The sequence below is a fragment of the Grampus griseus genome (genome assembly GCF_964374135.1).
Source record: "Grampus griseus genome assembly, chromosome: 2".
NCBI lineage: Eukaryota > Metazoa > Chordata > Mammalia > Artiodactyla > Delphinidae > Grampus > Grampus griseus.
The window spans coordinates 168536810-168561387 of NC_139018.1; the positions used below are offsets into that span (position 1 = coordinate 168536810).

Consider the following 24578-nt stretch of genomic DNA (forward strand, 5'->3'; position numbering starts at 1 on the left):
AAGGGTGTCCACAACATTGCAAAACACAGTCATGCTATAGTGGCCCTGCTTGTGCGACAGAAACTCATCTCTTTTGACAGGAGGCTGTTTATGTAATGAAATGCGGGCTGGGTGAGAATTCAGTCACCGGGACTTAGAACTGAGTCCCTGCGAGTTAATCCACGATGGGTTGCATCCGTGGCGTGATGGGCTGAAGACAGGTCAACAAAAGCCACAAACTCTTTCTTAACAAACGTCTCCACGTTCCCCTTTGCTCCTCATGCGGATAGAGTTGTCATTTTGAGGAAGGGGAGGTTCCTTTTCCGAGCTTACGGAAGACCAGTGACAAAGCAGGGACAGTCTTGCCACTCTCTCTGGCCCCAACCCGAAGGATTCTGGTTCATTAAGTCTGGGATGGAGCCGAGGCAGCTTTAAGAAGCACAGCCCCGGTTGAAAACCCCTGGGGCAAACTGTGTTTGAGTCCATTGCAATGGCATTTATATACATGAAGTTAAACGCTTAAAGGTGAACGGGTTGGTGAGGACTCAAGGCCCAACGCTTAGAATAGACTTTAAACAGTTCTGGAGGCGAAAGGCTTTCACCCAATGTCTTACTTCACTGAAGCTGCATTGAAATTATTCTGTAAGTTAACCTCTTCCATTCTCTTTGCATCTGGGACACTGCTCATCCTTCAAGGTCTGGTTCTGATGTCACCTGTTCCGTGAGCCCTTGTCCTACTGGACTTCCAGCCTCTGTGCTTTCTCCCTCCGTGAATGATGGGCACTTGGCGTTTATTCTGTTCTACCTCGGAGACGGTTCTAGGTCCTGGCTCACCGTGTACGTGTGTGTCACTCCGCTGGGCTGCACGCTCCTGAAGGTCAGGGGCCACGCCTCACTAGTCTCCGTCACCCGTTCCTGCCTCACAGCGGGTGCGTGGTAAGCGCGAGTGTGGTTAACAGCAACGCCATGCCTGCTGATGATTTCTGCGTTTGTGAGGTCCATGAAAATACCGCCAACGTTTTGGTGCTCTCGTGACTTCTCCAGTCTCGGAAAAGCGGCAAAGACCAGTGGGTCTTCTGTATCGCACTGTTTGCTGCGGAAGTTGGCTGGCTCAGCGCTTCAAATACGCCATCGGGGAGCCGGGCCGAGTGCTTGCCAAGAACGGAGATGACATTTTCTGTAGCGATGATAAAGCTTCACGGAAAAGTACGCATCTGTTTATTGCTCCACCTGCTAGACTCGCGCAGAAGTCTGGCGGTGCTTTCGTCCACTTTGGTACACGAGGCAGTTAACCACTCAAGTCCTGGGAGGCACTGCGGGCTCGTCTGAAACCAGGGCCCTTGTGTAACAACACAACAGGGAAGAATCAGTTTAAGCCCCGGAGAGTCATCGGATGAGAGCCGCTGACACACGTTATCTTCTCATTTGCTCCAGGAGAGACGCAGGGCAGCCTACAGAAAAGGGGGTGCTCTTAGCAACAGAGGAAGGCGAACGTGTGCCGGAGGGCTGTGCAGTCACAGATCGTGACTGATCGAACCGGCGGTTGGCATCGGAGCTGGGATGGCACTGCTCTTCCCAGGGTGGTCTGGAAACAGCCTGCCCCAGTCACCTGCAGGGGTCTGTTCAAAATCCAGATTCCTGGGATTACCTTACACCTACTGAATTAATCTCCGAGGATGGGACCCAGAAATCTGGGAATTTTGAACCAATGCCTCAGGTAATTCTGGTGCACACTGAAATATGAGACCAGCTTTGGAAGGGGCTGAACACACAGGGCTCTGCGTATGGAATGACCAAGATTCAGCATCACCCACCTGTCACTGGGCCTCCATAAAAAGAGGGAGAATGCAAACAACAACAACTAGGTAATAGTTACAGACAAGCTAGGAATCTGATGTCATTAAACAGTCGTTATAGATTATTTTGTTGTCATATATTATGCAGGTCTATCCTGTTTTAAGCTGATCTGATGTGTAAAAATCTGAACAGATTAGTTAACAAATGAATATTCATTTTCCAAAAGGATTTCTTGAATGAAAGCATTTATCAACTGGTTCCAATGGCCAAACACTTCAACTAGAATTGAATTTACATACAACGCTGGAAGACTGCTTCACGCAGGGCAACTTGCACACGCTTTCTTTGTGGTCCTGTGCACCGGAAGAGTCTCTTTCCCTAGGGAAGCGATCACACTTCTATCTTTCCCTCTACTACGACGGGACTGATTCTCACTGTCTTCAAAGGAAGACCTGCCCTTGAAGCTAATAAATAAACTGGAGGACAGCTAAGCTTTACCTAGAAATTCATTCTGAATACAACACAACAACTGAGCGGTCATTTAAGATCATTAGTATGGCCACCTTCCCAGTGGAATTTATAAGGAATCCAAAGTGCTAAATTTTAAGATAGAAATTTAAAGCTGAGACCCCTTTCTTTCTTTTCATATAGTCCTCGTAGAAGGTATGAAGTAATGGCTCTGGAGTGAGAGAGGCCTGGGGTTAAATCTTGGCGCTCCCACTTACTAGTTGTTTCCTTTAAGTTTACTTAATTTCTCATAGCCTCAGTTTCCTCTCCCATAAATGGAACTAAAATCATCAACATCGTAGGGGTATTCGAGTCCAAGCTGATGTGCCAGGCTTGTCCTTACAGGGAGTTCTCAGAACACCCAGAAGTTACTATCAATAAATAAGAAATCAGATGTAGATTCCACTCCCAAACATATTAAAGTCTATGTGAGATCAGACAGAAAACAGCTATTCACTTTTTGGGAATAAATCCAAGGAAATGAGTGATGATATACAATAAAAATGGAAAATAAAGGAGTTCCAAAATGGCAAATATAGACCCTACGTGTCTCTAGAGTTGCTGGAACAGGAGGAGAGGTTTTGGTGGTCTATTCAGCAGAGCCTAGGAAAGGGTGAGGTCACATGAAGTGTCAGAAGCATAGTCGAGTGTTTGGAGCACCACCACCCAAGGAGGGCTCCCGCCCAGGGATGCTCTGATCCCCGCAGGCCATCCCGGCCGGTCAGCAGCACTGATGCTCCCCGACAGCAGCAGTGCAGTTTGTGCTACATGGAGTGAACGAAGGGCAGTAGAGTGGTTCTTGCACTCGATAAGGAGACGTCGTTTCCTTTGAATGCAAGAGGATTCAAAAACCTAGTGTAGTTTGATAGTAATAAAACTTTCTCCGTTAATCACTATGAAGCTGAATTAAAAACCATAACCCGGGTTCTAAAAATGGCTTTACTGCAGCTACACTTTCTGAAGAGCATTCAGAGGTGCAATGATTACGTCAATATCGGATAACTCTCACTAGGTCACCCTGTGTGGTCTCCTGGGCATAGGACACCAAGAACTAAGTGGTCTTTGGCAGGTAAAGCATAAAGGGAGGAGAGGACACCTGGGTCCTGACCTCCATTCTGCATCCTGGCTGTAAAATCATTTCCAAATTAAATCTAGGATACCGAACTATCCTTAGCCCCAAAACCTAAGACTCCACTTAATAAGATCCTAAGTTGCTTCTTCCCAGAGTTAAATTCAAAGTGCTCAGGTGAAAGTTGCTAATTAAGGATCCTTTCATCATCAGCACCTTGGGTCATACCTATAAATGAATTTTTAGTGAATTACCAATAAGTGGTACCTACCATAAAACAGATGAGACTGAGAAAAGAAAAGCATGATCTCTACAAAGAGGCTTGTACATATTTTTCAAGATACTGTACTATGGGGAATATTGATTATAACTACGAAGAGATATGTTAACAATCCCACGATAAACTCTGCTTTTTAAGTCCATTTCTGTTCCTGTTCATGAGCATTTTACAGGTTTTCCTTATCTTGTTTCCCATTCTTGTCTTAACCAACTTCATCACTTTGTTTGAAACAAAATCCAGCCTCCACTGTTGTTTTTACTGAAGGTTTCATAAAATCAACCAGTCTATGTATATTCCTAGGTTGTAGAACTTTTCAAATTAATACAGTATTGGTGCACTGTCCCATAAAGGATGGAGGAAGAAACACTGAGTATTTAGTATTTGCAAAATCTTTTCAAAATATGTGGTAGACAGCAGTAGTAACGTGAGTAGTCTTCTTGCCATTGTTATGTAGAAAGAAACAATTTTATCGCTTTGCCAGATTACTCAGATTCGAAAGACTTGGTTAGGGAAATAAATTTCTTTTTTTAACTCTAATAATAGCATGAAAAACTGGGTATAATTATTCAATAAGACCGTCAATTAGGAGTTGCTCAGATTTCCTGGGTCTCTCCCATGTGTACATGGTATTAAATTTTGTGTGATTTTTCTCTTGTTAAAGAAAAGAAAAAGACCTTCAATGAATAGCTACTTCCAAAAATCGCTTTATAGTGTAGTGTGTGGGTTAATAAACGTTTAGCGAGTCAAAGTACGGCATGAAAAGAAAAAAAATATTAGGGAATTAAGAGAATTGTATTCAAATTTACATTCAGTTTTGGTTTCCATTTTGTTTGTTTGTTTCATCGGCACTTTATTAAGTGGTAGAAATTTACAGCAACATTTTGACATCAATCCTTCCAAGTTAGGTGTGAGAAGACCTGCGGATGGATGTTTAGTACCAGGCCCATTATGTCAATAAGTTAAGGGCAAAGTCAAGATGAAAAATAAAAACCTATGTCCATTCACTCAGCCAACGTGTATTTATGGAAACCTGACTGTGTGTAGAGCTCTCAGTGAAGTGCAACAGGTAATAAAAAATAGGAAGACAAAGCTTCTTCTCGAGGCGCTTGTAAGAAATTGTCAGAATAAATCAGGTAGGAACGTTGGCCGATCAGTATGAACAGGGTGTCTTCGTAAGAGAGACACACCTGACGCCACATTCATACTCTGAATGAGGATTGTAGGAACGTACGCGGTACCCTCTGAAGCGTGGGATGATGGAGGCCTTTCAGCTGTCTATGCTTTTTTATGGTTTGGATTTTTTACAAGCATGTGTTATTTTTGTAATCAAGGAAAAAAAGTCAAAATTGAAATACTTCTATGAATCAACACGGCAGGTAAACAAGTGAAGATACAATATTTGTGGCCTTAGGTTGTTGGTGCCTTATGGGTGGATTTCTGTCTGTTTTAAAGTTATTTTGTTGTTCTAAAAGAATTTTTTAATGCCAGGTTTAATTCAACAATAAAAGGAGAGTATGAAAAGTGTAAGTTCTTTGGTTTGAATAACCTGCTTTATTATGCATTAGGGGCAGAAGAGCCCTCGTTGCCATTTTTATTTCTAGCTAAAGAGGAGGGCTGTGAAGATGATCAAGGGATGTTTTCTATTTCTCATATACTTTTTCAAACTACTGTACGATGTCCAGTCTAGATTGAAACTGGTAGCATAAAACCCGTATCAGTCTGCTTGTAATGATATATTTCATTACCATCTATGATTAGGGTAACTCTTCTGTCATTAAGATGGAACACAGCCATTCATGATTCCCTAATTTCCAAACCCTTTCATACTGTTAATATACTGCCCTGGAAAAAAAGAAAATGAAAACAATCCCTGGCTACATTTCAGCATGTTTAAAAGCTTCAGCATGAAAAGCATCGGCAGCCTTGCCCTTCATGTTGCCAGAAACCCCAGCCACACATATTAAATCCAAATGGGACCCTTCTTCACTTCAGCAAGTCCTAGTTACATCACTGACTCTTTGTCAAATTCTGTAATCTTGTTTTTAGTGTCGCTTCAGGCTGAATCATTCTTTTCAGAAATGGCACAGATTGTGATATCTCTGTAGCTTACTTAATACAACTCAGCTGTCACTTTAAGTGAAAAAACTCTGTTGGAGGATGAGAAGTTTCCTGTTAATGAAGGCTCATGTCCTTCTGGCCGTGAACAAAGGCTGCCTGGTACTTGCTAACTCCATTTAAAAATCGTATTATTTTGCAAAGTTAATTGTGGGATTCCAAGTACCCTCTAAGTGCTGTTGAATTCGTTTACTCATTTTGCACGGTGGGGGGACCAGGGGTTGGGCGGCAGCGCTCTGTCTGTCAGTCCACAGCCAGACGACACGGCAACCCTGGCCGGGGAGAGACATCCCGAGCGGTGATTCTGGTGTAACTGAGGCCTGATCCGAAATTTCATTTTCATGGCAGTTGTATTTATATTTGCAAATTCATTTACATTCTTTCTGAAAGTCACATCTAAATACTTCTGTTACCTAAAATTACATTTATCAGAGTCCTAAGTAAGGGCATTTTATTTTATTTATTTTTTAAAATATTTATTTATTTATTTTTGCTGTGTGCCGGGTCTTAGTTGCGGCATGCAGGATCTTTTTTTTTTTTTTTTAGTTGCATTATGTGGGATCTAGTTCCCTGACCAGGGATCGAACCTGGGCCCCCTGCGTTGGGAGCGCAGAGTCTTACCAACTGGACCACCAGGGAAGTCCCAAGGACATTTTAAAAGTAAGAAATAAATGAGAAGGAAAATTAAATTTAAAATATGCAGTACATCTAGGATGTGGACCTGGTTGTAAATGAGGATCTACACATACGTGCGCCTGCGTGGCTATCGTAACGCAGTGGGATTCAGACACGCCTTCACACGTGTTAATGGGGAGACCCAGGGACTTGTTTGCATGTAACTGGCACGACTCCATGTCACAAAACCAGAAGGAGCAGAGTAGGGTCTGGCTTCACAGTGGGATCGCTTCCATTTAAAGTATATTTAAAAGCAGTGACCTAGTAAAGCAACTTCTGAACTTTGGAGAGAACTCTTCTACCTTCTTTTCAAAAGAGCATCACGGCTTTATTCTTACAACAAAAATCTAAGTAGAAATCCTGTTTTGATGAAGTTCTTAGAAATGACTGAAAGGAAAAAATACTTTCATTTTCAAAGTTAGTTAAGGAACAACTTTTCAGTTCTGCAGCACATCAGACTGGCTCTTAAATTCTGATTTTAACAAATTAACATCACCTTGAAATAGCAATTTCTAGTGGTATTTGGGGCGGAGAGTTAGGGAGCTCACACCCAAAAGCCAGGCCGGTGGGCAGATGGCCAGCGGCAAGTTAAATTCGCCTCTAGTTCATTTACTACACTTTAAGCTGCATCTTTATGGAATGAAGGCAAAGCTTAACAAAGACCCCGTAAAATGAAATGATGCAGACCAACCTTTTATTGCACCCACAATATTTTGGTCTAGTCCTTTCCGGTTGTCATTGAGTCCTCTTTTCCTCTTCCCATTGGGTAAGGAGTTAGCCAAAGTCTTGTCATCAAAAAATGCACACACCAGTTTTCTAAACAGAAGGCTTCCTGAGCGAGTGTAGTTTGACAGTATAGAGTCCAGCTGAGATTTAGGCAGAAACACATCGAAGCCTTCAGCAAGTTGCACTTCTGGCTACCAAAAGAACATAAATACGTCATTAAAAGCAAGATTGGAAGCAACCAACTTTGGGCATACGTGCAACAAAAAAACATCGCTAGCTCTTGCAATGGCCATATACTCTGCAAAGCACACAGCCTCGGCTTTGTGTGACAGTGTTTGCGACTTACAAAACCAATTACTAGTGACAGTTCACCAAATGAGATGCTCTAATTCCAATATTAAGTCTCGTCAAAAGCAGTGGAAAGGAGCACGCCGGAAAAGCATTCTCGGCCTTAGAGAAAGTTAAGAGAAAGCTGGATAATTCCCAAAGCATTTAACTCTAGAGCTACCCAGGGGACTTGAGACTTTGGGGTGAAACGTCTTCGTTTTGTAAAGGAGGGAACACAGGCCCAAAGAGATCACAATAAAAATGACTTAGAACTAATTTAGACGTACTCAGTGCCTTACTATTTACAGATCACTTTCTCCTGCGTTAAATAATTTGACCTCAGTTGCCTAAGGACACAAACACGAGGCTACCCTCTAGGTCCCATGCTCTTGGCACTAGGCCAGCGGTTTTAAGCTGTGGAGCTTTTTTTCCTCCAGTGAAAACTTAGGTCAACTGATACATCAACAACAATGCTGAGCAGGTGCCCTGGTCCCTGCTTTTGGGAGGAAAATCTGAAGCTCTATCCCAGAGCACCAATGGAAAACCAGCGTGCCAATCACAGTGTTTCCCTGCTGGGGGTTTCCTGACTGGGATGCTGGATCAGAAGGCCGATAAGGGCCCTTTCAACTTGGACTCTCCCACGTAAGCTCAGACACTGATAGTACATTCTCTATGTACATGCCATGGACGTTTACAACCCACCTTCCCATCTTTCAACCCAGCTCACACCACTGCCTTTTCAAAGCCTTTCCTAACTGTTTCTTTCCCGAGGAGGCGGTTCTGCATGCTTTGTCACTGCTATTTATTTGACATACTTATATGACTGTGTTTACTAGACCGTATTATAATTATTGATTAGATCACGGCCCCTCCTGTTGCCTGGAACTCAGTCTTTGTTATCTCTAGGGCCTGGCACATTGATGGCACTCAGTAAATTCTTGTTCAATAGATAAAAGTTCATCAGTCATTATCTCAACTACTAAGTCATTTACTGTTGACTGTAACACGAGGACTTTAAAATAATAACGTTAAGGTGAAGAAGTGCAGTTGGTAAACTCTTGTTAGAAAGAAAGTCAGAAGGAATCTTCACTTAGGATGTATCATAAAAGCTTTTTCTTAGATACCATGTTTAAAACTTTGCAAAGCTGATACTACTTTAGATTTTCTAAGTCATATTAGAAGTGTGAGGATTTGGGACTAGTTTTTCTCCTAGGGAGCAGGAATTATTTTTGTTTGTGCTGCGGTCAGAGTAAAGGGCTCAGAGAAGGGCTTAAATGAATCAGATGACGTGGGGACAACTTGGGGCCCTGTTGCTCCCAAAGGGAGTTCTCAACTGGATTTTCCAGAAAGTCATCTCACTTCTCCGCTCTACTTTGCCATTTGGCTTTTGGTCTCTGAATGCTTGGTAAATATCACTATGAACACAGTGCTGCCGGATGGTTTCCTGACTTTCACACCTCAGTGCTGGTGAAGGTCTGCAGAGGCTGACCTTCTGTGCCCCCAACTCCTGGGACAGAAGCTGTACACTCGGCACTCAATGCACGTTGGCTGAATGATTCGATGTAGCCATGTTAGGATTGAGAGAATTCTACCATCAGAATCGAAGATGACGTCTCACTTATAATCAGAATTTGATTTTGCACATCCTATGGCTGACTTTAGACCTTTTATGCTAAATGAACTGACCACAGATTTTTGCTAAGCACTCCATTAACAACAAAAAAAAAAGGACCGCAGCCTACTTTATAGAAAGAGCAACTCACAGCTATTTGAGGACCCGGGCTGGGGGGTACAGTAGCCCTTAAATTTGCAAGAGAGAAAAGGGAAAGATACCATCTTCTCTCGTTCAGGTATCTCTGCTGGATTCTGGTACCCCCAAGCAGGTGTTTAAAATTCAGCCATCTTGTAGGACTTGGACCTGGTTTGAGAGACTCTGACCTAAACTAGCCACCAGGCAGAACTAGCCACTTCTTTCTTCACATATGCAGAGTATTTTCTACGAACTACGTTTCTGGCACTTTTCACACTGCATTTATTTAGTCGGGAGTTTGTGTTTCTCATCAGAAGGTGTACTGTCTTTTGCATTCAGAGTGCCAAACACCCAACTAGCGCCTGATAGATTTTTCTCAGCATCAACAAAACACTATGTAAGAATTCATTCAAAATGACTAGTATTGATTTCGAGGTCTTTTATCCCCACATAAAGGAAGCATGTGTGGAGTCTGCCCTGCCCGGGTCCGGCACGCCAGTCTTCTCCCCGCAGGGCCCACGCTAGCTCAGGGCGCAGGCTACCTAGAGAACACTGCCCTGGCTCAATCAATCGATATTTACTCAGCATCCTCTGTGTGGAAGGAGTTTAAGGTCGGGCTCACTAGACGAGACACGTTCACAAACCCCCAGCATACAAAGTGGAGAACGATAAGCGCTACAAGAGGGGTACAGACCATTAGGCAGCGTTTGGCTGGTGAGGGGGGAAGGGGTTTTGGTTAGGAGGCCAGGATAGCATTTTATCAGGGCCCTGGAGGTAGGATTTAGGAGAGAGATGCAGTCGCTGTTTCTGGCATCTGCTGCAACCCCTAAAACTAAGTCTCTGGAGGTCTCTGTGGAGCCGAGAGACTGCCTATGGGGTCAGAGTAGCATTTTGATTTCTGAGATGCTCTCCCGATGCAGAAGCTGTCGATGCTTCGTGTTCCACTTTCTACTGCCAGACGGTTGTTGTTATTTTGGAGCGCTCCTTCCAGATCAAGGAACGTGAACTGGCCCAGCTATGCGTCCCTTACAAAGGAGTCAGTTTTATTAGGTGGAGGCCAGCAGCAGAGGCCAAGGTGACTGGTCTCTGCCCCTCCCTGCTCCTCGCACGCTTTCTTTCATGCAAGTTTCTTAGCTGGTTGTCGGTGTGCACTAAGGGGCCACAACGCAATGAACCAATTCCTTTAAAAAAAAAAAAAAGAGGGGAGCTTTACGTCCTGAGACATGAAGAAAAGATACAAGGTTGATTAATCTCAAATTTTTACTCTGAAACCTTTTTATTTCTCCCACTTTAGAAATATAATGGCAGGTGGATTACAGCCGTGTAATGATCCACAACTTTGCACTTATATTTAAAAACAGGTTAAAACTCTTTAATTGTATGCTTGAATCTCTTCTTTTTGTTTACTGTCTGGTCGAAGCGAGATCTCTCTGCTTACTGACGATGGCTATGATAGAAACCACCACTATTCCAAATGAGTATCGTTTTAAAAGCTACACTTCCTTTGACAGAATTACTATTTGATACTCGAGTGAGGACAGACAGCTAATACACTAATTTACAGATTCTATTGATTACTGAAGTAATATGATCTTTAAATGATGACATCCAAAGTATGGGGCAGGATTTACGACAGTTGGAGTCACCATTTTAAGAGTTAAGAGTCTGAGTTCCCGCTATAAGTTTGGATTTCCATGTATGTCTTGCCGAGTTTCAGTACCTCAGCCACTTAGCACAGTTATGCACCAAATGTTGAATTTTCCTACCCAGTGGTGTTTCATCTTACACCCAGTGAAGTTCGGGAGGCAAAAACTGCATGTAGTCATGAGGACTCTTGAAAATGTTCTTGGACCCAGGCCTGTGGACACACTAACCATCTTGCTTCTCTCTGCATTTCAACTGTGGTCTCCCTTTGCTTAGAAGTAGTTGGGGTCAAGGTCTAGTTTGGCTGGGGGGATCCCATAACACCTGGTAGACTAAAAGATTTTCCCCTAAGTCTCTCTGAACATATCATGTGACTCCTCTATATAATCTAAAGAAAAAATGTAAAACTATTTTAAGGCAATCATAACAAATTAATCACACAGGGAATATTTCTGATATTGGCTGTTTTATATAAGGTATCGTCAGTAGCAAATTACAGTAAGACACGTAAAAAGCTACATGTGGTCATTGGTTAAAAGAGTAAAAGGAAGTGCGTGAATGTTCATATTGGGCATTAGCCCCAGGTTTTTAATTGCAAACTGGTGAATTATACACAATAGTTCTTACACTTGACTTGCCACCTAGTCAAGTTTCAGACTGGCTCAAGACTGAAACCTACAAGGAAACTATGGATGAAAAGGCAGGATTTGGACTGAAAACACATAACAAAATTTTTAAGAATGTTTAAAAGCTATAAATTCAACCTTTCTGTTCATAGTATTATCATACACAATGATCCTTTTTTCTCACAGTATTTATTTAGCAGTGTACTAGACGTACTTCTACAAAAATGAGCTTTAGTTTATGAAATAAAAAAAACACACAAAACCCCTTCATAATTGATTGTATTTTGCTCGCAAATGCAATCTGCTTCTGTTTGAGAAAAACTGAAATTGTTCCCTATAACTCAGGTCTGCTCCAGGTAGATTTAGCAAGTATTACCATTACTGTTTATTAAATGACACTCCAAGATCATGGCCAATAAGCTGGGCGGCCCCAAGAACCCACTGGATTGGAAGGCGGGCCTGCTCTCGCTGGTCCAGCTGGCACAGCTCAAAACAGCGCGGCCTGGGGACGTGGCAGAACCGAGAACCACTGCATCGAGGGGGCAGAGGCCCCATGGTGGGTGGACCCATTTTGTAAAAAGGCAAGTAAAAAACGCTCAGGCAAGAGTTCCATCCAAAAGTAGGCGTAATCTCTAGACTAGCACATACTGGACGTTGAATAGGATGATAATTACAGGAAGTCATTAAAGAGTCAATTCTGGATTATTAAGTCAACTATGGATTTTTATTCGACAAAATTTTGGTAGAACTAAGAATTTCACAGGGGGGAGTTCCCTCGTGGTCCATGGTTAGGACTCGGTGCTTTCACTGCCGGGGCCCTGGGTTTGGTCCTGGTCGGGGAACTAAGATCCCGCAAGCCCCGTGGCATGGCCAAAAAAATAAAAGAAAATTAATTAATTAACGAATTAATGAATTTTTAAAAAGACAATACAGTTTGGCTCCTTGAACACGCCTCCATGCACTTGCATAATGAGACACTGTCAAGTCATTCAGGGATGTTTTCAGCATCGTCCTTTCTCAGGTGGTAAATTAATGACTGAGGACTTGGGCTTGATTTATGCTCAAGCTATTTGAGCCAGAATGTTTAACACATAAGACTTCAGCCACTGCAGTCTAGCTGCTTGCATCACAACTCCAGTGAAACTGCTCCTCGGAGAAGATGTCCACCACTGAGAGCCAGTCCTTAACCCTCTGGGCAGAGGCCGGCTCCGCCTTGACAGCCTGCTAGCCTTACGTCCTACTACCCTGTGATGACTGTTTATGTGTTTTCCTCATATGGTATACTTGAAGGGCGAGGACTCCTTCATTTCAGTAGCCCTGGAAAATGGCGCTACGATTAGCGTGTCTTCGCTACTTACTATAGTCCAAGCCCTAGGCTAACGTGCATTACGTGGGTTTTCTAATTTAATTCTCATCATCCTATGAAGCGGCCACTTTCGTGATCCCCAGTCTGCAGATGCAAAAACTAAGGTTTAGAGAGATTAGGTAACTTGTTTAAGGTTATCCGGCTAATAAGTGGTGAAGCAAGGATGTGAACCCAGGCAGTCTGCACTAGAACTTAAACTCCCAAGCATATGACTGCCTTAACTTCAGGGTGTCGATGAATAAATTAAAAAATCACTTGCTTGATTGATTTGCTTGACCAGGTCCCAGTGGATTACTTTATTTATTGGGCTAAGACGAAATTAAGCAAACAGATTCTGAATTCAGGAGCTATTTATGTGGAAAGCACCAATGCATTTTAAATTATTTAAGAATGACATAATGATCTTAATGTGATGGCTATCCACAGCTGTATCTTCTGATAACTTCTGTGTTGCCTAGGATTACTGGAAGGTATTCATAGTAACGACACCAAATAGAAAAACACTTCCTATGTTTTCTAAAAAACATTTTGAAATATTTTTAAAAAACTGATGTTAGTGTTTCACGGTGGCCGAAGAGCAAGCCCAACAAGAAGCAACAACAAGGAGATAAACCGAAGCCACGTGTATCTGCCCTGAAACCCCAATAAATCCAACCAGGTAGGGAGGAACGGCGCCTGTAAAGTATTCCCAACTGTCTGGTCTGAGTACCGGCAGAATCCTGGGTTGGGAACTCCTAAAGAAAGAATTAAATATTGTGTTTAAATATGAAATTTGGTTTGGGGTTTCTGCTTTTGCTTCTGTGTCGTTCAGGTTTCAATTTTATTTAATGTGCTAACTTAAAATGGGTCAAGTAATCCGGCCCCCAAAGAGGGGCAGGATTTCTGGCCACTCTCTTTTTAAAAACACTATTAGCTCCTGTGTATTTGTTCCTGTCTATGTACACATAAGTTTACTTAACAAACATGTATATTTACCCCTATAAAGGTACTTAGCTAGGACTGCTAAGGTTTAAAAAAGACCCAGTATTTACTGAGTGCTTAAAACATACCAGGTACTATATTCTAAGTGCTTTACATAGATGTCTTCATTTAACTCTTCCAGCCAGCCCCGTCTCTGAGGTTAGCACTACCATCATTCCCATTTTATGGAGAGAAAACTGAGGGAGGCGAGGGTGGGTGCACTTGCTCGGGGTCACGCAGCCGGGCTTGTAGCCTGGGCATCCTGACCTCAGAGGCTGCACCCTTAACCATGAAGGTCTCCCCCAGAGACTTCCAAGTAAACAGCACACACAGCCGTAGTCTAACCTTCCAGGTCTCCTTTGTGTCACAATCGTCTCATCAACAGTTAGTGAGCGGTGGTCACGTTCAAGAACAGGGCTAGAGCAGGGGCCCAAGTCTGGCACTCAGTGGGTGAGGGCACACTCAGCCCTGGTCTGGGAACCAGCTCCACCTTTCTGGCTTTGTGGGCTTGAACAGGCTGCTTAAGGCCTTTACGCCACCGTCTCCTCATCTATAAATTGAGGATAATACTAGTACCTCGAAGAGTAAGGATGAAATTTGAAAAATTATCTGGCAGAGGATAGCAGACAAACGCTACTGCTACTGCTACTATTAATGCTATTATTATTATTATTTTAAAATTTATTCCCTGCCCTTGAGAAGCCAAGGGGGAAGGAGAGGAAATCACGTAAATAATTACAAACTGGTATAGCAAGTCCTATAAAGGATTGTTGAAATCATATTGGTGCTTTGGGCGGGGGGATGTGTGCACAGTGAGGAGTAACAGGGAAAGAACAAGAAAATAGGAGTTAAATTGAGGAGAGCGTTCTGATTAATGCCAAGTCCTAGACCCAGAGTTTTAAAAGGTGATTTTGTATATTGTGCTTAACACAAACGGAGACGTTTGGCCATATGCTGAGTACCTTTTATGTGCCAGGCACCGCAGGAGGATTTCCCTATGTGCTCCAGGTCATTTAGTGCTGACAGCACTCCGAGGTGCTGGGCTGTAGCTGGTTTTGATTAGGGCTCCCTGTTTCTCTGCACTGAGCAGGGATACCCGTCAGAGGTCAGAGGGTTGGCAGTCCACCTGCAGTGATCTACAGCCCCTCACGTTCGTGCCTGTGCCTAGATACACAAATTTGTATTTGGGTGACTCTAAAAGTCACAGCAAAAAAAGATAATGCATTGTGAACGTTAAACAATTTACAGTAGTTTTTTTTTTTTTTTACATTTAAAAAACAATAAAGCACAGGTTTTATGTGTCCTTTTTTCATTGCTTCCCGCTCTCATCTTTCTCCTGTGCTCCAAACGTCTAATGACCTTTTGAGGACACTCGGCTTCTTTTTACTTCCCATCCAGCACTGAAGGCCTGCTTCTGCTCCGTCCTCCCTGTCTCAGTTAAGGAAATCAGTAGCATCTAGTGACCAACCTCGTTTTCCGGGATAGAAATGCGGGGCTTACTTCTCCTGAGCCACCAGGTCCTCTGTGTGGGCACCCCCGGGGGCCTCTCATTTCTCTGTGCCTGCAGGCTCACTGCTCACGTACAGACGCTCCCCATCCCTTGCCTGGCCGCCTGGAATTACCTTCTTCCTGCTCTCTTTGCCTCTAGTCTCTGTTCTATATTCATCAATCGTCCACAGTGCTGTTCCAGATTCCATTCTAAACACAGGTATGATTACTCCTCTACTTGAAATCTGCAATGGCTCCCTAGTGCCCACAAGACAAAAAAGGCCCAAGGGCCTCGGCAGGACACATCAGGGCTTTCACTGTCTGACTCGATCCCATGTTTATATCATCGTCTGCTATCAGTGCAGGCCACACAGCTGCTCCAACTACAATGGACCACACGCCCAGTCCTATAACTTTGGACTTAATCGTCCCAACACTGGGTACTTTTCAGAGCCCATCTTCAGATACACAATGCCCATCTTCTTATATATAATCCAGTTATATTACCTTTTCTCCAATTGATTTTATAGAATAATTCCTACAAGATTATGATCTATTTTCTGTTTTCTCCTCTGGACTTGCACCAAAGTTTAAAAGGCTCACGGCTAAGAAATAATAGAAGACTAGAAGGGCACCTCAATGTAGATGCCTTAGCACTGATGGTCTCATCGCCTAAAGGGCCAGCCTCATTCATGCCATCAAGACTATCCGGGGACACAGTTTCTGATGACGGGACTCACTGTGTGGTCCTCTAGGTGCAGTGATAATTTCCGTGGAATAGATGAATCAAAGGGCATATCAGTTGGATGATGTAAAGATAATATCTGTGTACGCTTTTGCTTTTCTTTAGAAGCATGTTATTCTCCAGTTAAAGACAGTCAGCCCCTAACTGAGTTTACGTGGACAATTCTGAACGTGCTTTATTAAATTTAATACCTCTTGTTAGCAAAAATCATCATGAATAAAAAGCAAATTATTTTTTGGTATTCAAATTACGATACTGGTATTGGTAAAGATAAGAAAAATTCTATTCTATTTCACTAATGTACATAAAGCCTTTAACAGACCTTTCTCAAGTTATCTCTGAAGTACATTTAGACCTTAAAAATTTTTTAAAAAGGAGCAAGTTCAGTTATTCGCATTAGATCGACTCACGCAGGAGACGATTTTCACAACTCAGATGACTGCTCCTGATACATTAATGCCTATCACAGAAAAGAAGGCCTAAAAAATTCAAGAAAAATGTAAAAGTATTATGAAAACTGCTTCAGACTGAATGTACTTCGTGTTGTGGAATCATTTACCTCTGCTTCCAAACGTGTGGTCCACGTGGGCTTTGAAACCAGGGCCTCGGCTGCAGTAACAATGGGGTAGGATCAAATGAGCCAGCTGGTCCAGGGTAGAATGCTGTCGTCATTAATGATTTTTTAAAACTAAGTTTTTAGTCTAGAAGAACTTCTTAACAATTGTGTGTGTGTTCGTGGGTAAAGAAACAAATAAACAGGAACCCCTCACGCCAAGGACTGGATAAAAGGTCAAATGATTTTCTAGTCTAACCAAGTCACGAGATGATTCTTTTTGTTGCCTCCCTTTTATAAAGACCTGTGCTAGCAGACCGTCTTTCTGCAGCTTGAAAGGAACAGCTGATTGAAAATAGCAATTTATTTCTTATTTAAAGTTGAAGAGGTGGGGCCAAACTCTCATCCTATATAGGCCTGTGGGCGTTCTCAGCGGGATTCTCATCCTATGCCATCTGGTAATAATGGCTCACCCATCCTTGTTTATTTTAGGAACCCTCCCAACGAGTTGCGGTTCACGGCATCAGTGTACTCAGATCAAGGTACTGCAAGGAGGGTACGCCGTGGCCGATAGAGCACATTACTGAAGAAGTTCGTTTATGGCCGTGTGACTACAAAATGGTAAGTCAGACGAATGTCTCAGATGTCATTCAGCATCTTGGGCTGCGACGACCTTCTAGCGATGATATTTAAATAGAAAAACCTTTGCAGACTGTTAACCTATCATTACACAGACTCAGTGGCACGGCACTGCGACTTACTTAGCAGTGTGGCTTGCATCTGTAAAACAGAAGTAGCACCACTGCTCTTTTTTTTATTATTAGTTTGCGTTTCTAGAAAGGTGTGACCTTACCTGTAGGGTTCTGTTCATTTATGCCCATCTACAAAGGATTCAATTATGTTCTTTTAGCTCACTGCGCTGAGGAAATTGAAAACGGCTGCTTCAAAGTTAAAGACGTTAACGAAATTAGTGAGCAGAACTTCATCATCCCTCTCCTTTCGGAGAGAATGCAAACATGTTTAAGGAAATAAGACCTAAGATTTTCAGAAGAGAAAATCCTGGGCAAGGGAATTACTAAGAGTTTTCCTTTCCTCTTTCCCACGTGTATTCTGCAAGTTTCCCTGGTTTTCTTGGGCAGAACTAGTTAAGGGCAAAGTTACACATTAGCGTCAGCAGCCAGAAAACATCAACTTACATCAGAGGCTGGTGATTCGAGTACGATGCCAAATCCTAGGATGTGGTTCTCCCTGGGGGAGGTGTGCTCGGCCGAGGGGAGACTGGGATTCTCGGGGGCCGCCACCGCCTTCTTCTCGGCTTCTGACGCACTGGGCTTCTGTTTCACAGTGAGAGGTTCCACAGTCTTCAGGGGCACTTTTTTCTTTTTATTTCTCTTGCGCGAGACGGCAGTTCGCTGGGAGCAGATAAGGGAAATTGGGGGTTGTTGTCTGTTCTGGGTTCCAACTGTGAACAACAAACAAAAACATGGTACAGGCACTTGTCTCTAACTCAGGAGTATGTACTTGCTTCATAAACTGAGGCTGAAGTGGGTTCACTCAAGGACGAGGCACGCTGAAATCAACCTCACGCTGGACCTGAAGATAACCAAATGCAGCCTTAAAGGTCTACAGGCAGAAAAACCCAAGAGAATACTCTGCTCCAAATGCTGGTGGGTAATCGACAGGAGGAAGGGATGATGAGCTCTGAAAAAACACTGAAGCATGACTTTACGCATCCCATGACACTCTTGTATAACTGAGAACTCCGGAAATTAAATTGCGGTGTGGACGTTCATGCTTTCTGGCAAGCCAGTCTCAGGAATATTCCAGTTGTCACTTGAGGTTAAACTGATCAGTAGCCAGCAACCTGCAGGTGCCAAAACTGACAAAGGCTGAGCAAGGACGGTCACTGGGGCAAAGCTGATCAAAAGCGTCATTCAGGAATGACCAGTAAGCATGTGGGCCAGGCCTGCTGGTCAATTTCAGGTCCAGTTACTCCGGCCTCACACACCAGCTATGTCCACACACTGCTCTCCTGGGTTCCGACCAGGCTGCTCCTCTCTGCCTCAGTTTCATGTAGCTGAAAAAGAGGAAGGCTATAATTCTGTACGAGGAGAGCCAATCAGTAAGACCCAGAAGCAGTCTGAGTTCCAAAGACGAAAAGCACCCATCAAGTACTGGGTGCTGATGCTGCCTAGGTACTTAAGGGAACCAAGGACGCTAATTACAGTTCTCATTGGTGCCCTTCGAGAAGTAACGTTTATTAACCATTTAAAAATACTCTGGGGGCTTCCCTGGTGGCACAGTGGTTAGGAATCCACCTGCCAATGCAGGGGACACAGGTTCGAGCCCTGGTCTGGGAAGATCCCCCATGCCACGGAGCAACTAAGCCCGTGTGCTACAACTACTGAGCCTGCGCTCTAGAGCCCGCGAGCCACAACTACTGAAGCCCGAGTGCTGCAACTACTGAAGCCCTCGAGCTGCAGGGCCTGCGTGCCGCAACTACTGAAGCCCGCGCACCTATACCCCGTGCTCCGCAACAAGAGAAGCCACCGCAATGAGAGGCACGCGCACCGCAACGAAGAGTAGCCCCCGCTCACCGCAGCTAGAGAAAGCTCGCGCGCAGCAACGAAGACCCAACGCAGCCAAATACATAAATAAATAAATAAAAATACTCTGATGCAAAGTTTAGTAGGAAAATATGGCATTACTACTTAAATCTTCATGTGTTGATATGGTTTGATAAATACAACCACAGGACATAGCTGCTTTTTTTTTTTTTTTTTTTTTTTTTTTACAGAAGTACACCTCTAAAAATAAGCCAAATGAAAATCTAAAGATCTTTACGTGCACACCATATGGATCCTTTCCTATCAGGTTGGAAATAAAGAATATTTGTAGTCTGAACTTGATATCTGCATCTCTAGGCTGGACAGAAATTTATAAATAAGTATTAGAAACAAACTTCTTGCACTGTAAAATGAGCAGAGAAGTTTCTGGACCGCCCATGCAGTAATTAGTCTAGCTCACCGGTTCTCGACCTCGGCTACATGTTAGAATCACCCTGGAGCTTTAAAAAAAAAAAAAAAAAGCCAGTGCCTCAGCCTCACCCCAGATTAATTTGAATTGGAATTTCCAGGGGTGATGCCTGGGCATCAGGATTTTTTAAAGCTCCTCAAGTGATCCTACTATGCAAGCCGGACAGGAACTTTTCTCTGTTTGGTCCAGATTTTCACCCGAGGCGGCTGGGTCTCCATCCCGAAAGTCAGATGGACAACCGAAGCAATTATCTACGGTCTAGGACTCCAGCCTCACTTTCCAAAATTAAAAGCAAAATGATTTAAGTTTAAAGAACACAGGTACTGTCTAAGTTTTTCTCCTCCTTCCGCAAGTCTGGACAGAGCGAGCCGTAGTCTGTTGTATCCAGATCTTATCGCTTGATCTTAATCCTGGCTTTCTCCCTGAAGTAAAGGTGAAACTTTCTAAATAGAATTTAAATCTACGTTTTATAGGCAATAAACCTTAAGTAAATCTACGCACTCAACACAAATTCTTAAGTTTAAGGACAGGAGAGTAATTTATTCAGTTTATCCTTTGGGTTCTCCTACAGCTTTGGAGTCGCTTACCACCCTAATCTGCAGAGGTTCAGAAAAGAAAACAGGGTGACATAGCGGCATTTACTTAATAGATCCTAAAAAGGCTTCAGTCAAGGATTTAAAGGGTTGCAATTTGTAGTTTGCCATTTCAGGAGTAAGGAGCTTAAGTAACAAAATAAATCATTACAGTTTCCTACGCACATTTTCTTAAGTGCTAACAAATTCTTCCATTGAGGAAAGAATCTGTACCGGATGAAGTAACCTTTCTTTCTGAGCTCCTCATTTAGCAGATGTTAGCCTTTACCAGGTTAATAAGAACACAGATTATCCTGGTGGAACAAGGTGAGTTAAATGCTTACTGGCCTGACCAAAATGCTTATTTTTTTTTCCCTTTGGGATAAGACCAAATCCAGCACATAAAATTAGATGTCGCTTCTCAGAAAGCCTTTTGCCCATTTTACTTTCATGTGATCTTGGGTGACTGATATGTTTTAGTATGAAGCTTTTTACATCAAACCACATCATTGAATATTAAAATTTTACTAGAATGCACTAAACGGCACCAGGTACAGTTTCTGAGCAGTGACCCTTCTGAATACCTTTACAGAGAAAAGGGGGTTAGGGAGGATAGTCATAAAAGACAGTGCTATCTTCCTGCTCAAGGAGCAGCTTTTCCTGACAAGGGGGAGGGCTTAATAAAATGATTTGTTACTTTCTGTACCTGTCACACAAATGTCCTTTTGTTCTCCCCTAATTGTGGAGACTAGAAAACACATCCACTATAATAAGGACCTAGACTTCTAGACCTCTATGAAATGCTACAGGTCTTCATAACAAACGCTAACGAAATAGCTGAGGCTCGGATCATGCCTTACAGAGTTCATTTCCATTTACTATCTCATTCCATTTTCACAACAACCCTGTGAGTTAGATATTAATACTCCAGTTACAGATGAGAAATCTGAGGTTCAGAGAAGTTAAACAAGCTAGGACAGGAGAAACTGGGACTCTGACCCCAAACTGCAAGTTCACTGCTCTTCTGTTCTTCAACTTGTCCAACAGGGGCGAGAACAAAAAAAGTGTCGTGTAAATAAAAAGACAAAACAGGAGGTGTCTCTGAGTTTCTCTGACCTGAATGTTAAGGAGAAAAGCCACAGGCAGGGCCCGAGGGCCAACGTTTCTTGTCAGCTGATGCTCTGGAATCTTCACCGGCGGAGCCCACGCTTCCTAAGGGCTCCTTCGTGTGCACAAAAATGCGTCGCTCCCCACCTGTCACACGGAGCCCAGTGCAGGGGGCGCGCGCGCGCGTGTGTGTGTGGAACTTGTGCAGGAGTGGGAGTGTGTGAGATGCATGCGGCCCCCAAACCGAGCCCCTCAGGAGGGAAGATGAGCCGTTCTCACCTCCTTCCCTGACGTGAACCTCCTTGTTGATTCCCATTAGGAAAATGAGCCTGAGCAGCTCTGCCCACTTTCGGGTATAATTGTTTCAAAGTTTAATTAGTTGACATTTGTGAAGTGTGGGGAGTCGGGGTGAAGTATCCGGAGCACATGTACCAGCCATAAAGCATTTGTTAGAGTTGCTAATGGGAAGATGGGTTGTAGAAAAAGTGGAGAAAATGGCTAATTGAAGAAGCATGTCATCCAGTATACTCCAGTAAAAATGTTTTTTAAAAAAACTAAAAAAAAAAAAAGATAGCAAGGAGGGAAGCAGAGAGTAATCAAAGCACCATGAACATCCTGACTGGAGATGTCACGTATGCATTCAAAACCCGAGGCCTCCATCCGAGGCCTGATCTCCGTACCTGCCTGAATCTGCATCAGTTTCCGCATGGCCTTGAGCTCCTGGAGAATGGCCTGCAACGTCGACTGGCAGTTACAAGTACAGCAGTTTGATCCAACTGACGAATTCACCACTGGAAGTTCTCCTGAGCACGAAAGAAAAGAATGACGGACGCCAAGCAACAGCAAGATTATAAACAACCAAAAAAGAAGGAAGGGACCGTGACAGGCTTCTGAAGCCCGTGCAGTTAACTGTGAAGTCGTGCCTGAGGAAGATGTACCCAGTAATTTGGACAGCCTAAATTTTGGGGTCTGACTTCGTCTAATTATCCAGGCTTCTCTACTGTCAGGTGCGTGCTGTGTCTCGGGTGGCAGAGCCTGCGTGAACGGACACACACAATTCACTGTCACGGCAGGCCTCCCTACTGACACCCCAGTTCATCTCAGAAAACAATTCCAGAAAAATTCACTAGAAACACGCTCATGCTATTGCACAAAAAACTAGCTCTGAGAACAGTGTTACCAAAAAAAACAAAAACAAAACCTGGTAGTTAGATATGTCCTGAGGGTTCATATTAAGAATTAAATGTGTCTTTAAAAAATAGTTTTATCATTAATCATGTTATTCCAAAAGTTAAGAACGGTCAACACATTAAACTTTCACTCTGGGTGTGGTATGTCTGGGATGGAGAAAGCGGGGGCAGGAGGGTCTGGGAGGATCCATTTGAACTTGAGGGTTTAGAGGGTGCTGGGGTGTTAGATTTTCTCCAGCTACATAAAGGAGATCCTTCTACATCTTTTTTCCGTTCCCATTTCTTTAATTTCACTTTAGTCTCTTTCCCACTGTTTAAATTTAGTATCTTTTCCTTCATGAAACTATCCTGTTTCCCTTACATGTAAACAAATATCTTCCTATTATCCCTGTAATAAAACGGGACATTTGGGAAAACACGCTTTCAGCGCAGTTCTCCCAGTCTCAGTATCCAACCCTGCTACCTTTAAGTGGAGCAGGGTAAGAGACTGCTATCGCTTCGGTTTTTTCACAGGTGGAAGAGGGAAGTTCTAAGGTTTTGGTCCAGTGATATCTTTTAGTATACATTAAATGTAATTTACATCCCGCAATATGCATTATTTGTGGATATACTTAATCTTTGGAACAGCGTAATTATTTACATTCAGAGTTGTAGCACATTGAGATGTTACAACTTTAAAAGTGCAGATAATTCCAACGAGACGCCAAATGCATTCCTATCGAAACTATGCAAGCAATCAACACAAAAAGATCTATTTTTAAACGAATATGGGGGAATTCATGTTTTCAACTTTTACCGTTACTAATATTTTCCAAAGTAAATCCACTATCCTTGTTGTATCCTGGAAAACAGAACATTGTTCACCCGACGCTCATTGATGCGGGGCTTACTAACTTCATACATACCTAAGGCTATTTTAGTTCTCTCATCGTTTCTCCCATGGCAGTAGAGTTAGGAGGACGTTGTAGAATATTCCTAGTCACTATTCCAAGTCTATCTTTATCATTTTTAGAGGACAAAACCAACCCTTTTCAGCTTGTTATAAATCATTTTCTAATTTTAAAGAGAACTGCCCTTTTATTTTTATGAAGGAGCCTTAAAAGAGCCATCTCCTTCTAACCTGGAAGCATGCCAGCATGTGAATCTGATATTGGCTTATGTAAAATTAAGAGAGAGAGAAGACACCCATACATCTTTTGGGGTCCCTCCCTGTCTCATCAGCAGTGGCTCAGAATGGCTCTTCATACCTCTGAACTGGTTCTTGCAAATTGTGTTTAAAAAGAAAAATAAAATCACAGTAGTTCTCTTTTTCTTGAAGGATGATGTATGGGGGAAAAAAAAATCCTTAACTTTTCAAGGAAACTGAAAACGCATTCTTCCTTCCTTCTTGTTCTCTGTGTGAAAACTACAGTTCTGCACATCTGTACATAATTTATAGAACGAGTAACATCTCATGTCACTGGAGGGAAAATTAACGTGAATGGAGAAATCATCAAGTTTTTCCTTATGCTTTGAAAAAAAGTTTGCCATTTGATTTTTTTTTCTTAACAATTAGGAATTTAAAATAGATAACTAATAAGAACCTACTGTCTAGCACAGGGAACTCTACTCAATACTCTGTGGTGACCTATATGGGAAAAGAAACTAAAACAGAGGGGATATATATGTATGTGTATAGCTGATTCGCTTTGCTGTATACCTGAAACTAACACAACATTATAAATCACCTAGACTCCAATAAAAATTACTAAAAAAAAATTAGGAATTTAAATTAAGGAAATTTTACTTTAAAGGAATAATTTTCAACCTGAATGAAGCAGGTTGTAAAATATGGCTCAACAGGTTCAGTAGCTTGAATGTGAGGTTGAAGTGAAGGTGTCACCTGGGGGCGGGGTCATCAGTCCTGCCTTTATCTGAGTCTTCCGATAATGAAGAAAGCACAAGCCTAGGCCAGGGGACGTATTAATACACTGCGTGACAGGGAAGCTTCTTTAAATGACAGAGCGGGAGGAGCTCTTTCTGCCCTAACTGTTCAGTCTTTTGTGACAATAGTATCGTTATCTCTG

General features: G+C 42.8%; 1 protein-coding gene across 1 annotated transcript in view; it reads right to left on the reverse strand.

Moving 5' to 3' along the window:
- BEND7 (BEN domain containing 7) overlaps positions 1 to 24578 on the reverse strand; it is a 77001-nt gene that overhangs the window by 27517 nt on the left and 24906 nt on the right. The window contains exons 4-6 of the mRNA XM_082647381.1: positions 22003 to 22125; positions 17804 to 18069; positions 7114 to 7339 (exon numbers count right to left, since the gene is read on the reverse strand). Of these exons, the coding sequence (XP_082503507.1) occupies positions 7114 to 7339; positions 17804 to 18069; positions 22003 to 22125 (615 nt within the window). The remainder of the gene's footprint in view (positions 1 to 7113; positions 7340 to 17803; positions 18070 to 22002; positions 22126 to 24578) is intronic.